The sequence below is a fragment of the Petaurus breviceps genome, unplaced genomic scaffold, assembly GCF_028583685.1.
Source record: "Petaurus breviceps papuanus isolate PSGF00001 unplaced genomic scaffold, PetGlider_PUasm1.0 582, whole genome shotgun sequence".
In the NCBI taxonomy this organism is placed as follows: domain Eukaryota; kingdom Metazoa; phylum Chordata; class Mammalia; order Diprotodontia; family Petauridae; genus Petaurus; species Petaurus breviceps.
Genome location: NW_027186390.1, coordinates 11,720,599 through 11,741,437, shown reverse-complemented (window position 1 = coordinate 11,741,437; position 20,839 = coordinate 11,720,599). Strand labels below are relative to the sequence as shown.

Below are 20,839 nucleotides of genomic sequence, written 5' to 3'. Positions count from 1 at the left end.
CAAAAGTAAAGACATTTAGTGTGTAGTGTTCTACCTAAGTGGTCCTTTAGCTTATAGATAGGGATTGGTAAAAGTATGTTTCGTTATCTGTTTTCTAGAATGGTGCTTGCATTAGTTTTCAGTTACTCAGAGTTTAACTTTTAATGATCTTTTCATTGTTTTCACTCTATAACTTGTTCTCTTGGTTCTTCTTATGTTGCTCTACATCTTTCCAAATTTTTCACAATTCCTCATATATGTCATTCTTACTCCACAGTGATATTCTGATACATTCATATATCCATTTTTCAACTATTCCTCATCAGATAGATATAGATATATCTATATAAAGACACATCTATATGTAGACATATGTTACTATTGTTTTTTTTTGTTTGTTTAGAGTTTTTACTTCCTTAGGGTATATGGCCAACAGTGGAGTTGCTAGGTGAATAGATATAGATAGGTTAGTCACTTTTCTTGCTTAATTTCAAATTCTCGAGTCTCTGAATTGCTTCATAATGCCTTCACCAGTCTGTTAGTGTACTTGTCTTCCCACAATCTCTTCAACATTGAATGTTCTAATTTTTTTTGTCATCTTTGCAAATTTGCTCTTGTAAAGTTTCTGAAAGATAAAGTATTGTCCTTATAGCTACATTATTTTCTCTGAAATGTTTGCCACTGGTTCATGCTGTTTTTTTTAAGTGGATTTTAAAAAGCAACAATAATAACAGAAAAACTTGTCATTATAGAAACAGCATGATTTCTTAAGAATTGAGGCAAGACAATACAGAACTTGTTATTAAAAGCAACATCAAAAAACCCAAAATAAAACATTGCCCTTCTTCCTGATCCACCTGTCAGACTTACAGGAAATGCTAAATTTGGCTTGATTAGTAGAGGTAATAGCTAAAAGATATTATAATGTATAAATAAGGCTTATTTCAATCAGTGAGACAGTAACCCTGGGTTTGTGAAGGCACTACCAGTAGTAGCATGCAGACTTTGTTAGGAATTACCAAACCATATTTTGTGTGGGCCAGTAGTGGACTGTCTGTTATCCAAGGTCTAATTTATTAGTTAAATTCAAAAAAGCTCATCAGCTTGATTGCAGAGTGCAAAAGTCATAAGGAGGGTTAGGTTCTACCTAGTAGAGGAATGATCTCCATTGAAAAAGTATAGAACCATTAGGTATTAAATATTTCTGTTGCTGAGCATTTTGCATTTTGAAATCTGAAGTCAGACACTTTGACTTTTATTATTTATAATAAAATAATTTCTCTAGAAATACTTATGGACATTTTATACTGATACTTGCTTTAGTTAAGAATTGACTTCATTTTACTTTTGGCAGGATTAAGTAAATCATGATATCAAACAGTTTTTAAAACTAGAGAAGTGGAGACTGCATATAGAGAACTTGGAGGAAATTAGCATTCACAAAAATGCTTCATTCTTTCTGTTAGTCCTTATATGAGAGCCATTTAAAAAAAAAAACAAATCAACAATCTTTGTTCCTTTTTTTTTTTAAGCAATTGGGGTTAAGTAACTTGCTCAAGGTTACACGTTCAGGTGTTTCTGGGTGGGTGCTAAGTGTCTGAGCCCGGATTCGATCCCAGGTCATCCCAACTCTGGGGCCGGTGCTCTTTCTCGCTGAGCCACCTGACCACCCCTACAAATCAACAATTTTGTGAATGTAGTTTAACTTGCTTAGACTAATGTCTTTATTTTGTAACTGTGAATTGCAAAACAAGTTCTATCTAACTTACTAAAAAAAAATTCTTTTAACATGAGTAACTTTTCTTTGTGCTTTTGTTTACTAAAATAATGTTGGGAATCCCAATCCATTAGATCCATAATTTATCAGTTGAGTATTCAAGGTTTTGTATCCATTACAATAAAATTCTTCTAGAAAATTTTTACTGACATGTACATTTTTCACCTCTATTTAAGAGGCTAAATCATTCCATCTTACTTTTATGCCAAGGATGAAACTTTTTTTTTCAGAGTTTTTTCCCTTTGTTCTCTCACCTTGGCCGAGTATATACACCAATTTCTTTAAAAGTTTGATAAAAGAAACTAAGTAAATAGATAACTTTTAGGCAAATTTTTGGTCTGGATAATTAATATTACTGTATTTTTTTTTGTTTATGTCACAATTTTCGTTCTTATTGTCTTTACCACCCTTGTCAGCCACTTTGTCTAAATCAGAAGAGCATATTAGCAATTTCCTCTTTCTTATGTCTTTGTTATTCCATAATAAGGAGAAACCCTAGAGTTTCTTCCCCTCCTAGATACAATCTTTTTAAAAATATCTATTTCAAACTTTAAAGTTTGTAATTGGCATGTAATGGGCATTTTAGATTTGAGGGGGAGATACAAAGCTTATGCTTATGAGCAACGTTAAAATGATACTAAAATAAAATAATAATTATAGCTAAAATTTTATAACACTGTGTACCAGGTACTATGCTATATACTTTACAGTTATTATTTCATTTGATCCTCACAACAGTCTTGGGTGATAGGTACTATTATTATCCTAATTTTACAGATGTGGAAATTGAGGCAAACATAGATTAAGTAACTTGCCTAGGGTCACAAGTGGCTGAGGCTGGATTTGAACTCTTATCTTTCTTAGTCCAGGCCTGATGCTCTTTCCACTGTGCAACCAGAGTGCTTCTCGACAGGTAATTTGCCAGCCTGTGATGGAGCACAGTTCCTTTTGTCCTGTGCTAGAAAATACCATGAAGCACTTGGAGATCAATAAGGTGTTGGTCAGATAATAATTATTATTATAGTAATAACATTTATGTAGTACTTAAAGTTTGACAATCACTTTATAAATATTATCTCATTTTATACTCAAAATAACCTTGGGAGACAGGTGCTATCATTATATCCATTTTACAGATAAGGAAACTGAGACTGAGAAAAGTTAAGTGACTTGCCCAGGGTCACACAGCTAGTAAGTATCTTGAGACCTGATTTGAATTTGGAATTTCCTGATGCCCAGTTTAGTGTTCCATCTATCAACTGAACCAGCTAGCTGTCTTTGTCACTATTGTTTATTGATCTGCATGATTCTTTAATTCTGGGCTTATAATTTATGATGAGGAGAACAAAAGGAGCCAGAACCCTTTACAAAGGTAGCAATCTAAAATAAGGAGTCATTAGACACTTTAGATCGCAAAAATTTCTTTTGACATCAGGGGTTGCATTAAGCAATGACACTGATCATTTTAGCTGTCCAATCCTTAGCTGGGTAAGGTACCTAGTATATAACTAGATTGCTTCACTTATCTCAAGTTATTAGCTTTATCTGCTCCCATGCTTCATGTTATAGATGGCACACTCAGCTAAATTGGCTTCAGGTATAGCCTAGCAACTGACTGTACCTAGGGCCTCAAGTCAAGCTTAACTAGGTATGAAAAAAAAACCATTACCAAAAGGTGAGCCAGCAGGCAATGATTTTTTTTTCTCAACCATAGAATCTCATAAAAATCATCTACTAAAATGTAGTTTAAGGAATGAAATTTAGTTTGACTTGCTTTCAGATTCATTTTCTTTTAGGTAAAATACTGTGCATATGCTAAATTGTGACACTGAGCACAATGTAGGAGATATAAGGATATGATTTCATAATAGCACAGTATTTTCTTTCGGTGAACCTACTACAGTTTAACACCCCCCCACCTAAAAAAAAAAAAAAGCTTTAATTTCACATGACTAGATTTCCCTGAAATTTGGGGCTTCTGGGCATGTGAGTATTTTTTTCTGCACCTTTTGCATTTATGTTATTCAGCAAATATAGCTGATCATTTCAGATGCTTAGTGCACCAATGCTGTTAAGATCTGCCTTCCAGATTAAACCATTTAGGAGGCTGTCACACCTACCATGGGTTATGACAGCTGCAGTACTGGAATTCCTCTATTGCAATTAACAGTTCTTATGATCATTTTGCACCTGGTGGTCTCATAGTTACTGTCAGAGTTAACTGGAGTTGTGAGAATTACAGGGTGAAAATAAAGGATGTCGTTGACAAATAGAGAGGACTGTTGGGATTTAGGATCAAGTTGCAAGGCTAGTTTAGTCTCAGACACTCACCAGAGCAGTGAGTATGGAACAGTTGTTTGGTGCAACTCATCATAAGTAGATATTAAAAGGCCTTGAGGAGCACTTCCTAGTTTTGTACATGCAGCCTTATTTCCCTCACTGTCCCTTTTGTGTCTTCTCAGTTAACCTCTTTTCCAGTTCTATCAGTGATCTTTGTATCCTATCCTTACCTTTCTTACCTTGAAAATCTCAACTGTAAGGGTATATATTGAATTTTTTTAAATACTCCTGCATCTTCATCCTAAATCTTTCTAAGCCATCTACTATACTTGATCATCTCTTCCTTCAACTCCAGCTTTCTTCTTCCCAAATTGAAGGAATTTTCTAAACTTGGTGCTCCTGAGACCATGTCTGCTTTATCATCAGTGCACTTCTACTTAGTGTGCTAATTTTGTTATTTGTGTTATTTAACTTAAGAAAGTGAGGCCATGATTTTGAGTATCATGTGACCCATTCACAGCTATATGCTGTTCCACAGTTCTAGACTCTACCCTTGACCACAGCTTCACAATCCTGTTGGTACAATGAAGACCAGGTGAAGAGTGCACATTAGACAATTGTAAACCTATTATGCCTAATAGAAAAAAAATTGTGTGCCCCACAGATAATATATCAGTAGCATCATTTTCATAGGTGAGAGGTACACTATTATGGAAAGCTTTGGGTTACTTAGAATTCATGGATTTGCAAAAATTTTCATTTGTCAAAATGATTGTGCACTATAAATTTATCAATTGTGTTACCTTATACACGTAATATCCATCTGTCCTATAATAACTAATATCATTTGACTAAAAGAACATAATATTTCTTAAGTTATATATGAAGTTTACCCCCAAGTATGAATTACCATTAGAATTTAATTTTTTTTAAAGACAAAGGTTATAAAATTCTTTTAGGAGATTAAAAAAAACAGTAACCAGCAAATCAGTTAGTTATTACCATTGATTAAAGCCAATACCTCCTTGGTACATGTTTATTTAAATACAGTTTTACTTTTTCATAATTAAGAATGTGGTTCAGGGGGCAGCTAGGTGGCGCAGTGTGAACAAAGCACCAGCCTTGGAGTCAGGAGGACCTGAGTTCAAATCTGCCTTCAGACACTTGACACTTGACACACTTACTAGCTGTGTGACTTTGGGCAAGTCACTTAACCCCAGTTGCCCTCTTAAAAAAAAAAGAATGTGGTTCAGCTGACATTTTGATGTCTTTCAACTTTATCTAATACCATTCCTTGTCATGTAACCTATATTCTAGCTTTATCTAATACCATTCCTTGTCATGTAACCTATATTCTAGCCAAAATAAACTGTTCCTTGCTTCCCATTCTCATGCTGTGCATTTCAGATCTCTTATATTTGTGTGTGTGTGTGTGTGTGTACTCCAGTATTTGTATTTTCTTCTTTTTTTATGCCAGTTTCCATAGCTACAGTTAGATTCCCTTACTTTTATCTCCTTTTCCCTCTCCATCTATTGATGTCCATACCTTTAAGGCCCAATCCAAATATTACTACATCTCTGAAAGTTTTCTTCATCCTCTCCAGCTGAAAGTCTTCTTTCCAATCTCAGATTTTTCATGATACTTTGTTTGGACCTATCCTTTCCACACATTTCAAACATATATTGCATGTCCAGTTTGTAAAAGTTATGCATGTGTAATCTACCTCCTACTCCTCTACTTTCTCTCTCTCTCTCTCTCTCTCTCTCTCCTTCTCCCTCTCTCTTCCTCTCCCTTCCACTCCCTTCCTCTCTCTTCCCTCCCCCCCCCCGCCCACACACACACAGGGTTTAAACCCCTTGAAAGGAAGGGCTGTTACTTTTAACTTTGTGACTTACCTTTGAATCTCTATCAGCCCACATAATGTCTTGTACATTGCAGCTACGGAATCTTTTCCTGTTGCATCTTCTAAAATCTGGAAAGAAAAAAATAACACATGCAATTGGTACCTGTATTTATCTGTTACTCAATAAGAACTGCTTTTAAGGCTCTGTACTGCAGCTCTTTTATAAAGATAATAAGATGTTTATGTTGTGCCCTGAAACATAATTGTACAAGTAAGTGTGTATCTAATACTTGTACATTATATATAACACTGGTATACCCATTTATTTGAAAATCTGAGTGGAAAAAGAAAGGCTTATTGCTCCTTTCATACTAACTGCCCTCCTTACCCTGAGAATCCCAACTGCATATGGTCATATTCTAAAAGATTCTTCCAGCTAGGAAGTTAATTGTACAGAATTTTTGAAGCAGTGCTCTATTGCTTAAATATTTAAGTCTTTCTTCTTTATACTGAAATAGAAATAATGTGTCACATAAAATGATAATATATAGAAAATATTATTAAAATTTTAAAAAGAAGACATGCAAATATAAATTGTAATTTTGTTTTAACCTGTTACTGCTTTTAATAGAAAATGTCCATTTGACTAAGGTCTTATAGTGCTAATTTGGGAGAATTAAACACACATTGTGTGTAGGCTCATATAGGTGAAATGACTCTAAAATTAAATTTGGTGATGCTTAAGTTGGTGCCAAAAATTTTACCATATAGGAATATATTTCTGAAATTTAGTAGGATAATATACATATTTTTATTTTATATACACATTTATTTTAATATGCACATATTTTTGTTTTATATGCACATTTTTATACCTAAAGCAATGATAATAGTAATTTAATTCTTCACCTTTACATAGCATGTTGCATTTTAGAAAACATTACCAAGCTATTTTTTTTGACTGGAGTTGAAATTGAAAACTCTTTTGAAGATAATATTTCATCTTCTAGCAACATCCTTAAGATTCTCATACACACATCAAGTGATGTCATGATATGTATTGAGATACAGGAAAACAAAAATGCACAAAACCTAAGTCAAGTTCATTTTCTCAGGCAGTGGTTTCTACCATTTTTTTTAAAAGATTAGAATCTGGTTATAACTGGTAGTATTAATTTTTCAAAACTTTAGTGTTACAAATTTCTTTTTGCTTTTAATAAGCTGTCCTCATTTTTCATTATACACATTTGTTGAACTGCCAATTGGATAATGATCATTAAATTAGTTTTGTATTATGACTCCATTTCAAAAATTTTTCCTGTAGGTTTTAAATTTTCTGGCCAGAAGTTATCCCCTAATTTTTTTTTTTTAGTTTCCCTGTAGTTGCAAACTGATTATCTATGTCAGTACATTTTAATCTTTTAACTTACTTCCAAGTTACTTGGGAACTTAATTTAGAATTTATATTTTTTATATTTTTACTTTTATTGCATTAAAATTTAGCTAATGAGTTAACTGGCTGCTTAATCTCTTAAAAAGTATTTTTATGTAATGACAGAAAAGTGTTTTTGATCTCTTGTACTGTTTGAAAAGAATCCCAGCATCATGCCAAAAAAAAAAAAATCCTTAGTGATGTTTAGTTTTATCCTCAAAAGAAAGTACTTTAAAAAAAAAATGAAAATCCATTCTACACATCTGCTCATTTATATGTCTACTGTTCAAGAAGTTTTTATATTGGAAAAAAAATCAATAAACAAGCACTTCATAATTTTCTTTTAAGGGAAAATCTTTAGCCCTAGGCATATTTCAAATATTCGTCTAGCCATTTTTATAAGATTTGGAGAATGGGGCAGAATGGCATGTATACATATACACATATGCATATGTATTAAAATCAGAACATTTTACATGAAATAGTGTGTGGTGAAAATGGCTATCTTGACAAAACAAAGTTTTTACATCAGGCCTCTAAATTTTCAACAGAGTTTCAACATTATTTAGATAAAATAATTATTTTACAAAGACGACTTTTAACATGATCAGGCCACCCACAGTGTTGACTAGAGAATATGGCATGCAAGCCACCCAGTGAGACTGATGTAATTTTTTCATCTTTGCTTAAAGTATAGTCACTAGACCAGATAATGTAGAAAGTTTTGATAGGCAGTGATCAAACAAGCAAAAACAGTTTAACCTTTTCCCTCTTTTTCCTTGTGACTAATTAAAAATAATTCATAAGGTGAAAAATTTGAACTATTTCTGCATAAAATAAATTTTACTTAGGATTTCTGATGAAGCAGTCCTTTCATTAGTGTTATTCACATAGTTATGAGATTTATTCAGTATGAGAATTGTGTAATGCCCAACTATTTATTTAAATGAAAAAAATACAGGACTATCATTTTTAAAATAGTACTTTTTTTTTTTAAATTGTGCATTGAATTGTATTAAGCTAGGTAATTTTGTAATTTATACCTTTTTCCTGCCATCAAATATTTTAAGCAGCTTGTGTACTTAATCTTTTCCTCAAACGTCTCTTTCTTCTGTTGCACTTATCACCATACATCTAAATATCAAACTCATGGAATTTAATTGTTATAGGTTTGCTAATGTGCTAGAAAGGACATTCTATGTAAATCAACTAAGCTAAGAACCTGAGATTTACTATAAAATTTAAAGTACTGGCTAAAATAAACTATAAGTTCACCACAGTGAAATTAAGCACTTAGGTTTGGAAAATGTGGTTTTTAATTGTATAGAGCTCTCACCACATTAAGGCTTAAGCAGTCAAGACTGAAATTGTATTTCAGTAAACTGTAACATTCTTAATGTACCTGATTTTGAAAAAACACACTTTTAAAAATGTAAAACAGTGATAATGTATAACATTTTGATTCCAAAGACTGGATAAATTTTCTGCGGATTAAAAGAAGATTTTTCTCTCAGGGGCTTATTTTTAATTGTATTTTTTAAATAGGGGCGAGTAACACTGCTGATACGTTGTTTCAAGAAGTCTTGGGCCGAAAAGACAAAGCAGATTCTACCAGAAATGCGCTAAATGTTCTTCAGCGTTTTAAATTTCTCTTCAACCTTCCTCTAAATATTGAAAGGAATATTCAAAAGGTAGTGTGTATGCACATCATATACAGACCTATTTATTATATATTTTTAAAGCATACTATTTACCATTTTTCAAAAGTTTAATTAGATCTGTCTTTATTGAGCTATACTGACAGTCTCTAAAACATTCTTTTAAAGGGTGATTATGATGTAGTCATTAATGACTATGAAAAAGCCAAGTCACTCTTTGGGAAAACGGAGGTGCAAGTTTTCAAGAAATGTAAGAATTTGTTTATTACTTTTAGGTTTTCAGCTTTCCTTTTATAGGAAGAATGAGGAACTTATAATTCTGCAAAGAATGTTACATGTGTTTTAACTTGTGCAAAGAATGTTATATGTGTTTATTCGGTGCTCTCTTTAGAATCTGGAACAACTATTTTAAACAATAACTTGAGTAGTTTCTAAGCAGGACATTTTACTAAGCTGTAACATTATGAGAATCTTAAAGCTGGGGGTTTTTTTTGGGGGGGTAGGCTTATTATTATTCTTACTTAGAGCTAAACTGATCCCTTCTATGCCATGATTCTTTAATTCCAGGGACAGCTATATTTTTCTAGTGATTTCAAAACTACTTAAATAGCAACAAATATAGACATCATGAACATATTCCTTCCTATGTCTGTATATATACATTGTTTAAATGATCTTTAATGATTAGCTTTTTTTCATTAAGTAAGCATTGAAGAAATATATATGTGCCTTAGGCTACAATTCTTTGTGAACTGGCTTTAAATGTGAAAAGTGTCAGATGCATCATCTTAAAAAATAAATTACTTTTTTGAGTTTGGGAATCAGAGGGTGGAATATCTATAGTACAGGGAAGTGAAAGTTCTATAATTGATTTTGTCACTATGGAAATAATTTAATGTTATCTTAATCATTTAATATTTGTACTTGATTGTCAGAATGAGTTTAAGTTATAATCATTTAAATCCTCCAGTGCTTAGTGGTAAGAATGTAAAATCAAAATAATTGTTTAAACTTTCACAGAGCTTTGTCACTAAATAATATTAATAACCTATATATTTATAACACTTTACAGTTTACAAAGTACTACCACAAATGTTATCTGATCTTTACCATAACCCTGTGAAGTGTGCAGGGAAAGTTTTATATTATTTTTTCCGTTTTTTCTGGGAAAAAATGAGAAAGCTTTTCAATTATGATTACTCTCAAAGAAAACCTTTTTGCTGGCTGGCCTCAATCTTAGATACTTTATGACAAAAGTAAAACCACATTTCTTATTCCCCTTTTCAGAAAACCATGTGCTTCTAAGGATTCTAACCTTAAAAGCAAATTAAACTCTTTTTTCCTTACTCAAGAAAGTTCAGTATAGTTCATAAGCTATCTATATTAAATTTTCTTTATTAAATTGATTAATACATCTGTAAAGACACAGGAAAATGTGTTTCAAAATGCATTTTCCCTGAATTAACTTTTACCGTTTACTTTTTAATAGATTATGCTGAAGTAGAAACACGGATTGAAGACTTAAGAGAACTACTTCTGGACAAATTGCTTGAGACTCCATCTACCCTGCATGATCAGAAACGTTATATAAGGTGACCTTTAGATCTAAAGTACCTTAACTATCTCTCTGTGTTCATAGATATTGATTGACATAAATACATCTGTGTGGTAGTGAACATAGTGTCTGTACCCTTAAGCTAAGTTTCAAAGAATTAGGAGACACACGTGTTCTTGAAATGGGAATCACTGGCAGGGAAATGTTGACCAGCTAATGAAAGTAGGAAGGTTGTGGGATGCTGCTGTAGTTCTCCACCTTTTGGAACATTTTATATTTTATATTGTTCATATGCTTTTTCAGATTTTACATCTTCAGCACACTTCTACATTTTAGGAGGTCATAAACATGTGTCTCATTTTTGAAGATGGTAGATCTCTGCTGGCGTGAGAGGGAAGGAAAGATGACCTATATATCCCTAGTATGTAAGGCAGTTAGGTTCCTACCCCACTATGGTTCCTTCATGTCACTCAGTCCAGAAGACTGATGGCAGTGTTCTGTTTTATGGGCATCATAAAGACTTCTGGAATATTAACTCAGCATGCTAGGCAGTTCTTCGTGCCATAGTGGTATGCCATTGATCATTGGTTGCAAAGCTTTTCTCAACACAGAACAGACAATGCTAGCAAAAAGCTAACCTCAGAAAATAAAACATACATGGGTAGTCAACCCAAAGAGAAATAAGACTTCTGCATGGGGAGGTAAACAATATAAAATGAGGATGTGGGCCAGAGGATCTCTAACATGAATAAGAAGATTAAGAGAAGTAAAGAACTTTGAAGGCAGTCACTTGCATGATTATAATTTGAGTCCATACATAGAGACTATAATAAAGGCACAAAATATATTTGTTTTATTTGTTATAAGCATTTTTGTGCATATTTTCTTGTGGGACACTATGAATGCAATATATATATATATATATATATATATATATATGTAAGCATCATTTCATCATCTCTCTTAAACTGTTTAAGGATTGCCATTCTGTGTTTAGCATTTAATGAAACAATAGAAATATAAAATAAATCTCAGCCTTCTTTCCCTACCCCTCCTCTGGCTTCCAAAATTAAAGGTTTATTAGAACTATGACTCTTTTACAGAATTGAGTTGTTGCTCAATTTAAATTCATAGAACTTACAGAATTTTAGATCTAGAAAGAACCATGGATATCATAGCTCCCTCACTTTTCATATAGATATGTGGATAGACATCTATAGTTGGGGGATATTTGCTCTAAAATTTATAAGTATAGGAGGACTGTTATAATTTTCATATATTGCGGAACAAAAGCTTCTAAGGAAGGTATATCAATATTTTGGTTGAACATTTGTAGTAGAGGAAGATCAGCCTTAGGACAAATTAGGAAACTGGTGAAATTTGCCTTCATTAAATTATAAGTTTATCCTTCACAAAATTATTTTAAAGTTATAAAGCAGAGCCTCTCATGGGAATATCCATCTAATGATAGAATTCTGTACACTATGGAATCTGGGATGAGTGATAAATGTTGTAGATGTTAAAATCTGTCATAATATAGATTTCATTATCTATTCCTCAGGCTTATCCCAATGGCAAAAGAATTCATTGTCACAAGGGTGTAGCTTCATGTCCTGTGCACTTTACAAAAAGATGGAAAAATATATCTTACGTCTTTACAAGAGAAAAAATGAAGTATTATCTAGAGATGAATAATCTAATGAAAATGCCTTGCTTAAGAATAAATGATATGGGGGCAGCTAGGTAGCCAGCAAGTGAGAGCGCTGGCTCCAGTGTCGGGATGACCTGGGGATTGAATCCCGGGCTCACACACTCAGCACCCCCCAGAAACACCTGGCTGTGTAACCTTGAGCAAGTTACTTAACCCCAGTTGTTTAGGGGCGGCCAGGTGGCTCAGCGAGTAAGAGCACTGGCTCCAGTGTCGGGATGACTTGGGGATCAAATCCGGGTCCAGATACTTAGCACCACACCCAAAAATAACTGGCCATGTAACCTTGAACAAGTTACTTAACCCCGATTGCTTAAAAAAAAAATTAAATGATATGGGGAAGAAATTTTTTTTTACTGTTACCATTAAATAGGAAAAAATTACTGAAAAAAGTTGTAGTTTTGTTTTGTTTTTCTCTAGAAACCTTTATGAGGGAGGGAGATGTTTACCTTTCTTGGGCTTTTAGATATAGTTTTAGCTGAAGGTAGGCTTGAACAATGTATCTCATGTATTAAGGTATGGTGTAGCAAAGATCATACATAGCTCATTTGTGACTTCTCTTCACATGGCTGGGCTATGATCTACTCTGGTGAAAGGAGTCCCCACATTGAAGAGATCATGGATCAACTTATATAAAGAAGTAGAAGGAATACTGGAATTGTTTGCAGAAGACCCAGATTTAAGTGCCCCCATTTCTTACTAGGTGCTGATGGTTTCCCAGACCTAGAACACTCTCCCTCTCAATCTCACCCCATGACTTCCCAGCCTTCTTTCAGGTTGTAGCTTTTCTCAGTCTTCCTTGGTTTTAGTGCCCTCCCTTTGAGATGACCTCACCCCTGCCTTATTCCTTGATAGGTCTTATTCATACCTAGTCATTAGGCTCCGAGTTCCTTGTAAGCAGGGAATATATTTTGCTTTTCCTGTCCCTAGTTCTAAGAACATGGCCTGGCACCCAGCAGGCATTTAGTAATCATACCTGACAGATTCTGTAGCTGTGATACTCTTATTTACTATTCTTCTGATTCACACAAGTCATTTTCCCTTTATTGGCTTAATCTGTTAAACAAAGGGATTGAAGTAGATGCTTTTCAAGGTCTCTTACAACTCTCATCTAATTCTTTCCTTTCTAATTGTATTATTCTATGAAAAGCTCAAATCAAGTAAGTATCTGTTAGGCATAGCTGCATGCTTCCCCAGCATCTTTAAATAATAGAGATGCTAGAAGCAGTTTATTAACATATATATCTTTTCTAATGACTTTTACAATGCAAATGCCTCCCTATTTAGATTGACATGATAATATGTTCTACAAAGTTTGCACAAATTATATGAAAACTATAAGTAGCAATGGTAACTCTTAGATTATAGCATATTTGACTTGTATACTTTATTTTTCTTTTTTTTAATTTATTTAAGTAATTTTAATTAAAAAAAAAGAATAATCATAGAATCCTAAGTTTAAGACTAGGAGAGACCATAATGGTTACCTAATCTGTTCTCCTCAGTTTATGAATGAGGGCACTGTGGCCCAGAGAGATTCAGTTGAGAAGTTAGGGCAGCTAGGTGGCACATTGGATAGACCACTAGGCCTAAAGACCTGAGATTAAATCCAGCCTCAGACACTTAATAGCTATATAGCCTTGGGCAAGTCCCTTAACTTCTGTTTGTCTCAGTTTCCTTGATTATAAAGTGGAGATAATAATAGCCCCTACCTCTCAGGGTTATGAGAATCAGATGAGATAATAATTGTAAAGTGTTTAGCACAGGACCTGAAGCATAGTAAGCACTGTATAAAGTTAGCTATTTCTGGGGATACAACCTATAGAAGATGAAAAGCATTTATCAGGTATTTACTGTGTGCCAGACAGTGCTAAGTGCTTTGTAAATATTATCAAGATAGTCCCTGCTCTCAAGCAGTTCACATTCTAATTGTAGGAGGCAACACACAAAGGAGGGCTTATGTTGATTTTCAATTTATATTAGATGGAAAGACCAGGTGATACTTAGGTTCTGAAAGGAAAGTGACAGGCAGGAGAAAGGGCCCTGAGGACCTTGAGGAAGGATGGCAGGGCAATTGATTTTCTACTTAGAGGAGAGTAGTCCAAGGGTTGGAGTGGCATGGAGTGAGAGATCCTTCCACTGAGGGGAAGAAAGACCTGTTTCTTGTAGGAACTGAACAGTAAGGCAATGGAAGTTGGATTGGAGCAGTCTGTGCTTCCCTCAAGTGACAGTAGGTGATGCTGGTCTGTAACTGGGCAAGAAAAGGTCACCAGATTATATACATACAAAACTATACAAAATATATACCAAATGAATCCATTTCCAAGGGCAGGGGGTTAAGACACTAGTAGTTCATGGTAAAGCAGGAAAGGTCTCATGCAATATGAGTTAATCCTTAAAAACAAAAACAAAAAAAAAAACCGGGGGGGGGGGGGGGGGGGGGGAGAGTGCAGCTAGGTGGTGCAGTGAATAGAGCACTGGCCCTGGAGTCAGGAGGACCTGAGTTCGAATATGGCCTCAGACGCGTACTAGCTGTGTGACCTTGGGCAAGTCACTTAACCCCAATTGCCTCTCCAAAAAAAAAACCCTTAGTGATTCTAAGCATCAAGTGAGGAGGGAGTACTTTCAGAAAAGGGAGACAGCCTATACAAAGGAACAGAGATCGATGATGAAGTGTTACTTGTGAGGAATAGCAAGAAAGCCAGTTTGACTGCTCCATTTAGCCTATGGAACAATTGAGGGATCGTCCACAACAAGAATTTCTCATGAAGAGGAAGCCCCAGTAAATGTCCTGACTAGATCAGACAGCACAAGTTCCATTTGGTTGGAATGTAGAGTAGCTAGGTGGTAGTGGATGGAGACCTGGAGTTAGGCAGACTCATATTCCTGAATTCAGTGTCTTTGCCAAGGAAACCCCAGATGGGGTCACACAGAATGGAACACAACTGAAGTGCCTGAATCACGACAAATCAAATTATGTTGAGAAGAATGATGTGAAGTCATGCTGATCGGGTGGGGAGGCGGGAGGGAGCCGGCCGATCGGGTGGGGAGGCGGGAGAGAGCCAGCTTATGGAAGGCTGAGAAGTTTGTATTTTTTCCTCTGAGCAGTATGGAGCCATCAAAGGTTTTCCAGTACGGAAGTGACAGGGTCAGAACAGTCAATCAAAAAGAGTCTGCTGTGTCTGGGTATCTGTGTATTAGGAAGTTTATTTTGGCTGTTGTATTAAGGATAAGCTGTAGACGAGAAAGACCTGAGGCAGAGAGAGAGGTTAGGAGGTTGCTAAAATATTCAAAGCAAGAGGTAAAGAGGGAACAAACTAGGCTGGTGGCAAGTAAGTAGAGGTGTATGGATGAAGGTGAGTGAAGCTGAGGAGGTAGAATTGACTAGATTGGGTAAATGATAGCATGTAGGGGATGAGAGAGAAGACAAAGTAAAAGATTTCAAACCTAGGAAGATGCAGTGGAAAGAGTGGGAATCAGGAAGAAATGGGTTCAAATCCTGTTTCCAACACTACTTGGTTGTGTAACCAGGGCCAAACTGTTTCACCCCTGAACCTCAGTTTCCTCCACTATAAAGGAATGTGGTACCTACCTCATAGGATTGTTATGAAGATCAAAAGAAATAGTGGGTATGAAGTGCTTTATAAATCTTAAAACATGGTTTAAACACCAGTTATTGTTATATATTGAACCTTGAGATCCTTGGGAATAGTTATTGGATTAATACCAGGTGGTTTTAGTAGTAGTCATAGCATTAAGAGGGATTCATGGGGTTAAGGTTTAAAATACCTTTGTTTTCTTTTTCTTTGCACAACTGAGTAATGTTTGGCATGATTCAGACAGCTAGTGTTTCCTTACACTTGTTCACCAGTGTATCTGACAATAAACTGACTGCTTATTTAAATTGCCCACACTGTACATAAGTAAATGTACCCTAATAATTAGCTTACTAGAAAGTTTTAAGCAGGAAGCAAAGTTTCCTGTGTTTTTCATGCCAATACAGACCCACCCCTAAACATTTATTACAAATTTTATCTGAAAATAAAGTTAAATCTGTTTAAAACAAAAGCAGGTAAAGGAAAGAGAATTAGAAAGACTACCCTTTTTTCTTCCATTTATTCTTTTAAAATGTCCTTTTAAAGCAATTTTTGATTTGGATTTTAAATTTTAAAATAAATCCTATATATACACAGACACTTACACATACACTTAAGTACCTTAGAAATCAAACTTATTTTAAAAATATAATAAAAGTAAATTTTATTGGGAGGGTCAGACAGAAGATAGCCAACCTCTTTCTTCCCCCTAAACATAGATGAGGTCCTAAACAAGAAATCTAAATTCTCTTAATGTACACATTTATTTTAGATTTTTTAAAGAGCATTTCATGGTTTCTGGGTATAAAAAGTCATTGGCTTCTAGATTTGAAACATGTTGATAGTTACCCAGAGACGAATAGTTACTAGGATTATACCAAAGATGGAGGAGCATTCTGGTATAATGGAAAGAGGGTTGGCCCTATTATCCAAAGAAACTTGTATTCAGTTCCGACTCCTGATGCTTATTAGCAGTCTCACTTCTGGCAAACCAGCCACCTAACGTTTGTAAACCTCAGTGTCTTCCTTTGTTTGAAGAGGATCACTGGGTGGGAGTAAGAATCTAATGATGTAATGAATAGGAAGCACATTTTAAACCTTAATGGGCTTTATAAATGTCAGCTATTATTGTTTTTGATGTCATTCTCTAATTTTTTTCCGTGGGGCACAGATAGAAATATTAGGCAAAAATCAGTATCCTATTATTATTATTATTATATGTTGAATGTTCTATAAACTTAATCTTACAGGGTTATAAAATAGCTGCTTTTCAGTTGAATATTGTTATCATTAATAGAAATATATTTTGTCATTTTTTTAGAATGAAAAATAAAGATTTTCCACATTAAACAACATTGTATTGTCTTGCACAACTTGCCAGAGAAAAGAACCCATAAATTTCCGTAATGGTTCCTTTTTTCCCATGTCTTTAATTTTAAAAATAAAAGTAAATTGTTTTGCATGTAAATTAGTTTTTTGAAAATTCCAAAACCCAAACAATTAAGTTGGGGAGTGGAGCTGTTATAACTTATTCATAGAGGACAGAAAAATAAAGAACTGTTATTGAACAGTGGAAATAAAATGTTTTCCTAAGTATTTTGTTGTTGAGTCGTTTTAGTCATGTCTGACTCTTCGTGAACCCATTTGGGTTTTTCTGGCAAAGATATGGAGTAGTTTGCCATTTCCTTCTCCATCTCATTTTACAGATGAAGAAACTGAGGCATACAGGATTAAGTAAGTGACTTGTCCAGGGTCACACAGCTAGTGAGTATCTGAGGCTACATTTTAACTCAGGAAGATGAGTTTTCCTTTACTGTGCCACCTAGCTGCCCTTTCCTAGGTAAAAAGTCTTACGGGGCAAAACACAGTATTCTTGAGGAGAATTATGAAGTTACTATATTATTTCCAAATGGGAAAATAAAACAACCTTGAGGGGAGACAGGGAAACCCTAAAAGTTAATGCCATAGCCCTATTTAAGCCTTTTAATATTGGGGAGGGGAGGAGTGGAACATGGCAAAACCTAGCTAAGAGATTGGATTGGATTTTGAAAGTCATGAGCTATTTATGAGACATTCTCTAAGCTGAATTTTCTTGCTTTTTTTTTAGATGGGTTACAGGCAGATTTTTTTTTTTATGTGTGAAATAGTTGAAAATGTCTTTTTATGCTTGGTTGGGTAAAAACACACACACCCTTTTAGCTCAACCTGTATGTTTGCAAACATAAGAATAGTCTGCACGTAGATGATTAGAGGAAAGAGAAAGAGGGATGGGCCAGTTCTAGAGCTTGGAATTTATTGCAGCTTATGAAAGCAGACATATACTATTTTAAAAATATTTCGTGCATCTACTGCAGAAGATGACCAAGTACCCACCCTGACACTTGCCTTACATACCCAATTATGGAGATCTTAAAAATAAAATCTACTCTGGATATTATATAAATTGAAGGTTACAGAGATCATTTCCAAATCTCACTTTTTCAAGTATAGCTGCTAACAGCAAAATGGACTTGTTTCACCCTACCTGCATAGATGTGGAGAGCTATGATAGAGTAATGAAATAATAGAGCCCTTGGGAAGCTTGGGGAGATGGTACAGGGGCAAAGAACCTATTTTCCCCATACACCAGTTTTTTGTTTCCCCAACTTGATTTAGGGACTGATGGACAGATTAAATTCTGTTACCATTCTCTATAAGATTATTATTGCTATACGTTTTCTATGTTGCAGGTGATAATCTAGTTATATAAAATAATATTTAATAAAAATTCTGGAACATGCTATTTGTGACAAGATTAGGCCTCCATATTACATTTTTCTTTTTTGCCAGAGGCTCTACCTTTCACAGCATTCGTCTCCAAAAATTTCGGATTAGTCTTAATATATTTTTATTGTACTGCTTGATTTTTAAATTTTCACTCCAACGGGAATTCTTAATATTTTATTATTTTCTGAATGAAGTTAACAATTTAGTTTTTTAAAAATCTCCAGGTACATTCTTTTCCATAGCTCTTCTAGATGTGGTATTGCTGGCAAGAGGAAGCAGTTAGATGATACATTGGAGAGGAATGGACTAGGAATCAAGAAGACCTGATTTTAAATCCAGCTTCAAACACTCTTTGGGACAAGTTACTTCACTGTCTTAATCTGTTTTCTGATTTGTAAAATCAGGGGGATGTTCTCAAAGGCCTCTAAGGTCCCTTCCAGATCTAATCTAGATCTATTATCCACCATGACCTATGATTCTTCTTCACCCAGGTGGAACTCAATTTCTTGGCATTCAGAACTTTAAAGGTCCAGAATTATAGCTGCAGAATCGCTTCGTGTTGAAAGGACCCTAATAAATTCAGAGTTGCCCCTAGGTGTTGAGTTTAGTCATTTAAAAAAAAAAAAACAGTGTGACAGTGCCATCTACTGGTAGCTATATTTATACGTTTCCAAGATAGGATAAGCAACAAGGCTTCAGTTTGAAATGATTCTCTGCCTTCTCCAGTGACTCCCACTTTTGTGGAAGACAGCTTAAAGTTTAGTGGCTGTTAATAATTAAGAAATTCTCTTTATCTGAAATTAAATATAAAGATATTTTCACCCCTTTTACGGAAAACAGTGCTTAATTAGATTCCCCCTGAAGTCCCCTTTCTAAAACATCATCAGCCCTTTTTGGCTAGAGTTCTTCTCCTTTATAATTCTTTGAGAGATATTAAAAAGTATTTAAATTATTTCATTAAAGTTTAAAAATTGGGAAATATCTTTGTATCAGTGATTTATTATTTGATCCAGTCTTTGTTTTTCTTTATAAACCTGAAAAAAAAAATTGTTCATTGTCCCATCTATCCTGGCTTTTATTGCTATCAGAATTCTAATATATGTGTATCTTGGTTTTTATTTTTCAGATATCTTTCTGACCTCCATGCTGATGGAGACCCTTCTTGGCAGTGTATTGGAGCACAACATAAGTGGATCCTTCAGCTCATGCATAGTTGCAAAGAGAGCTATGTAAAAGACTTAAAAGGCAAGTTTGTTCCTTCTCTAATTAGTAAGCTAATTCAGTGTTGTCCATTGAGTGGTCTTTAGAGTGCTAAATTATTCAAGGGACTACTATCCAGTGTTTTCAATATCCAGTTTTCTTCTTCTGCCCAAGCTATTTTATCCCAATTGGAAGATAAAAAAGTGAAACCTTAATCTGTTTAATATTATGACTTATTAATAAAAGTGTGATAGAAAATTGAAAGTTATGATTCAAAATTAGATTTTAAATAAGTTCATGGAACTGATTTCATTTCCCTCTTTTATTATAGAAAATGGAAAGTTAGAGGCCGTATTTTGTGGGAGAATAGAATGATGGGATTGAAACCTCTAGCACACCTGCTAGTTTCTTAACCTCGTTATGCTTTAGGCAACTCCCTGAAGTCATAGATAAATTGCCATCTCTCTTTGTTAAAGAATTTCCTACACCAGGGAAATCACATGTGCTTGTCGTAATGGAAAATTTTAATATTTATGACCAATCCTCTGTTTTATAGGTGAGGAAACTGAAGCTTAGTGAAATTAAGTGGCTAACCCAAGGTAATCAGCTAGTGACTAGATTACAAGTCACATGATCCTCAGTGTAATACTCTTCCTAGTAAGGCTTAAGTGATCTATGTTATTGAAAGAGGAAGCATTCATTTTGTCTTGTTTATTTTGTTTCTTTGAAGTAAGATATAATCTCTGATTAAGAATGTCAATATCTTATAGAATTTACACTCAAAAGGATAAAAATAAACTTCCTTATTAACAAAATATGTATTACAACTTGCTTAATAACAAAATGTATATTACTGTTGACTTTTTTCATACTAATTGCAAATCTCTTGTTGCTGAACATCTTTAAAACATGTCAAGTTTTTACCTAGTTGTCAGATCCTAGGGATATGTTTGTAATATTCACTGTTATTGATGTAGGCATTACCTCAAAAGAAACCAGATTTATAATTTATATATGTTGATTTGTTGCATTATGATTTAGCAT

General features: G+C 34.4%; 1 protein-coding gene across 2 annotated transcripts in view; it reads left to right on the top strand.

Annotated features, from left to right (window-relative positions):
* Nucleotides 1-20,839, top strand: part of EXOC2 (exocyst complex component 2) — a 244,976-nt gene that overhangs the window by 90,800 nt on the left and 133,337 nt on the right. For both annotated transcript variants that reach the window (XM_069103597.1, XM_069103598.1), the window contains 4 exons: nucleotides 8,858-9,003; nucleotides 9,139-9,220; nucleotides 10,460-10,562; nucleotides 19,722-19,840. In XM_069103597.1, coding sequence (XP_068959698.1) covers nucleotides 8,858-9,003; nucleotides 9,139-9,220; nucleotides 10,460-10,562; nucleotides 19,722-19,840 — 450 coding nt within the window. The remainder of the gene's footprint in view (nucleotides 1-8,857; nucleotides 9,004-9,138; nucleotides 9,221-10,459; nucleotides 10,563-19,721; nucleotides 19,841-20,839) is intronic.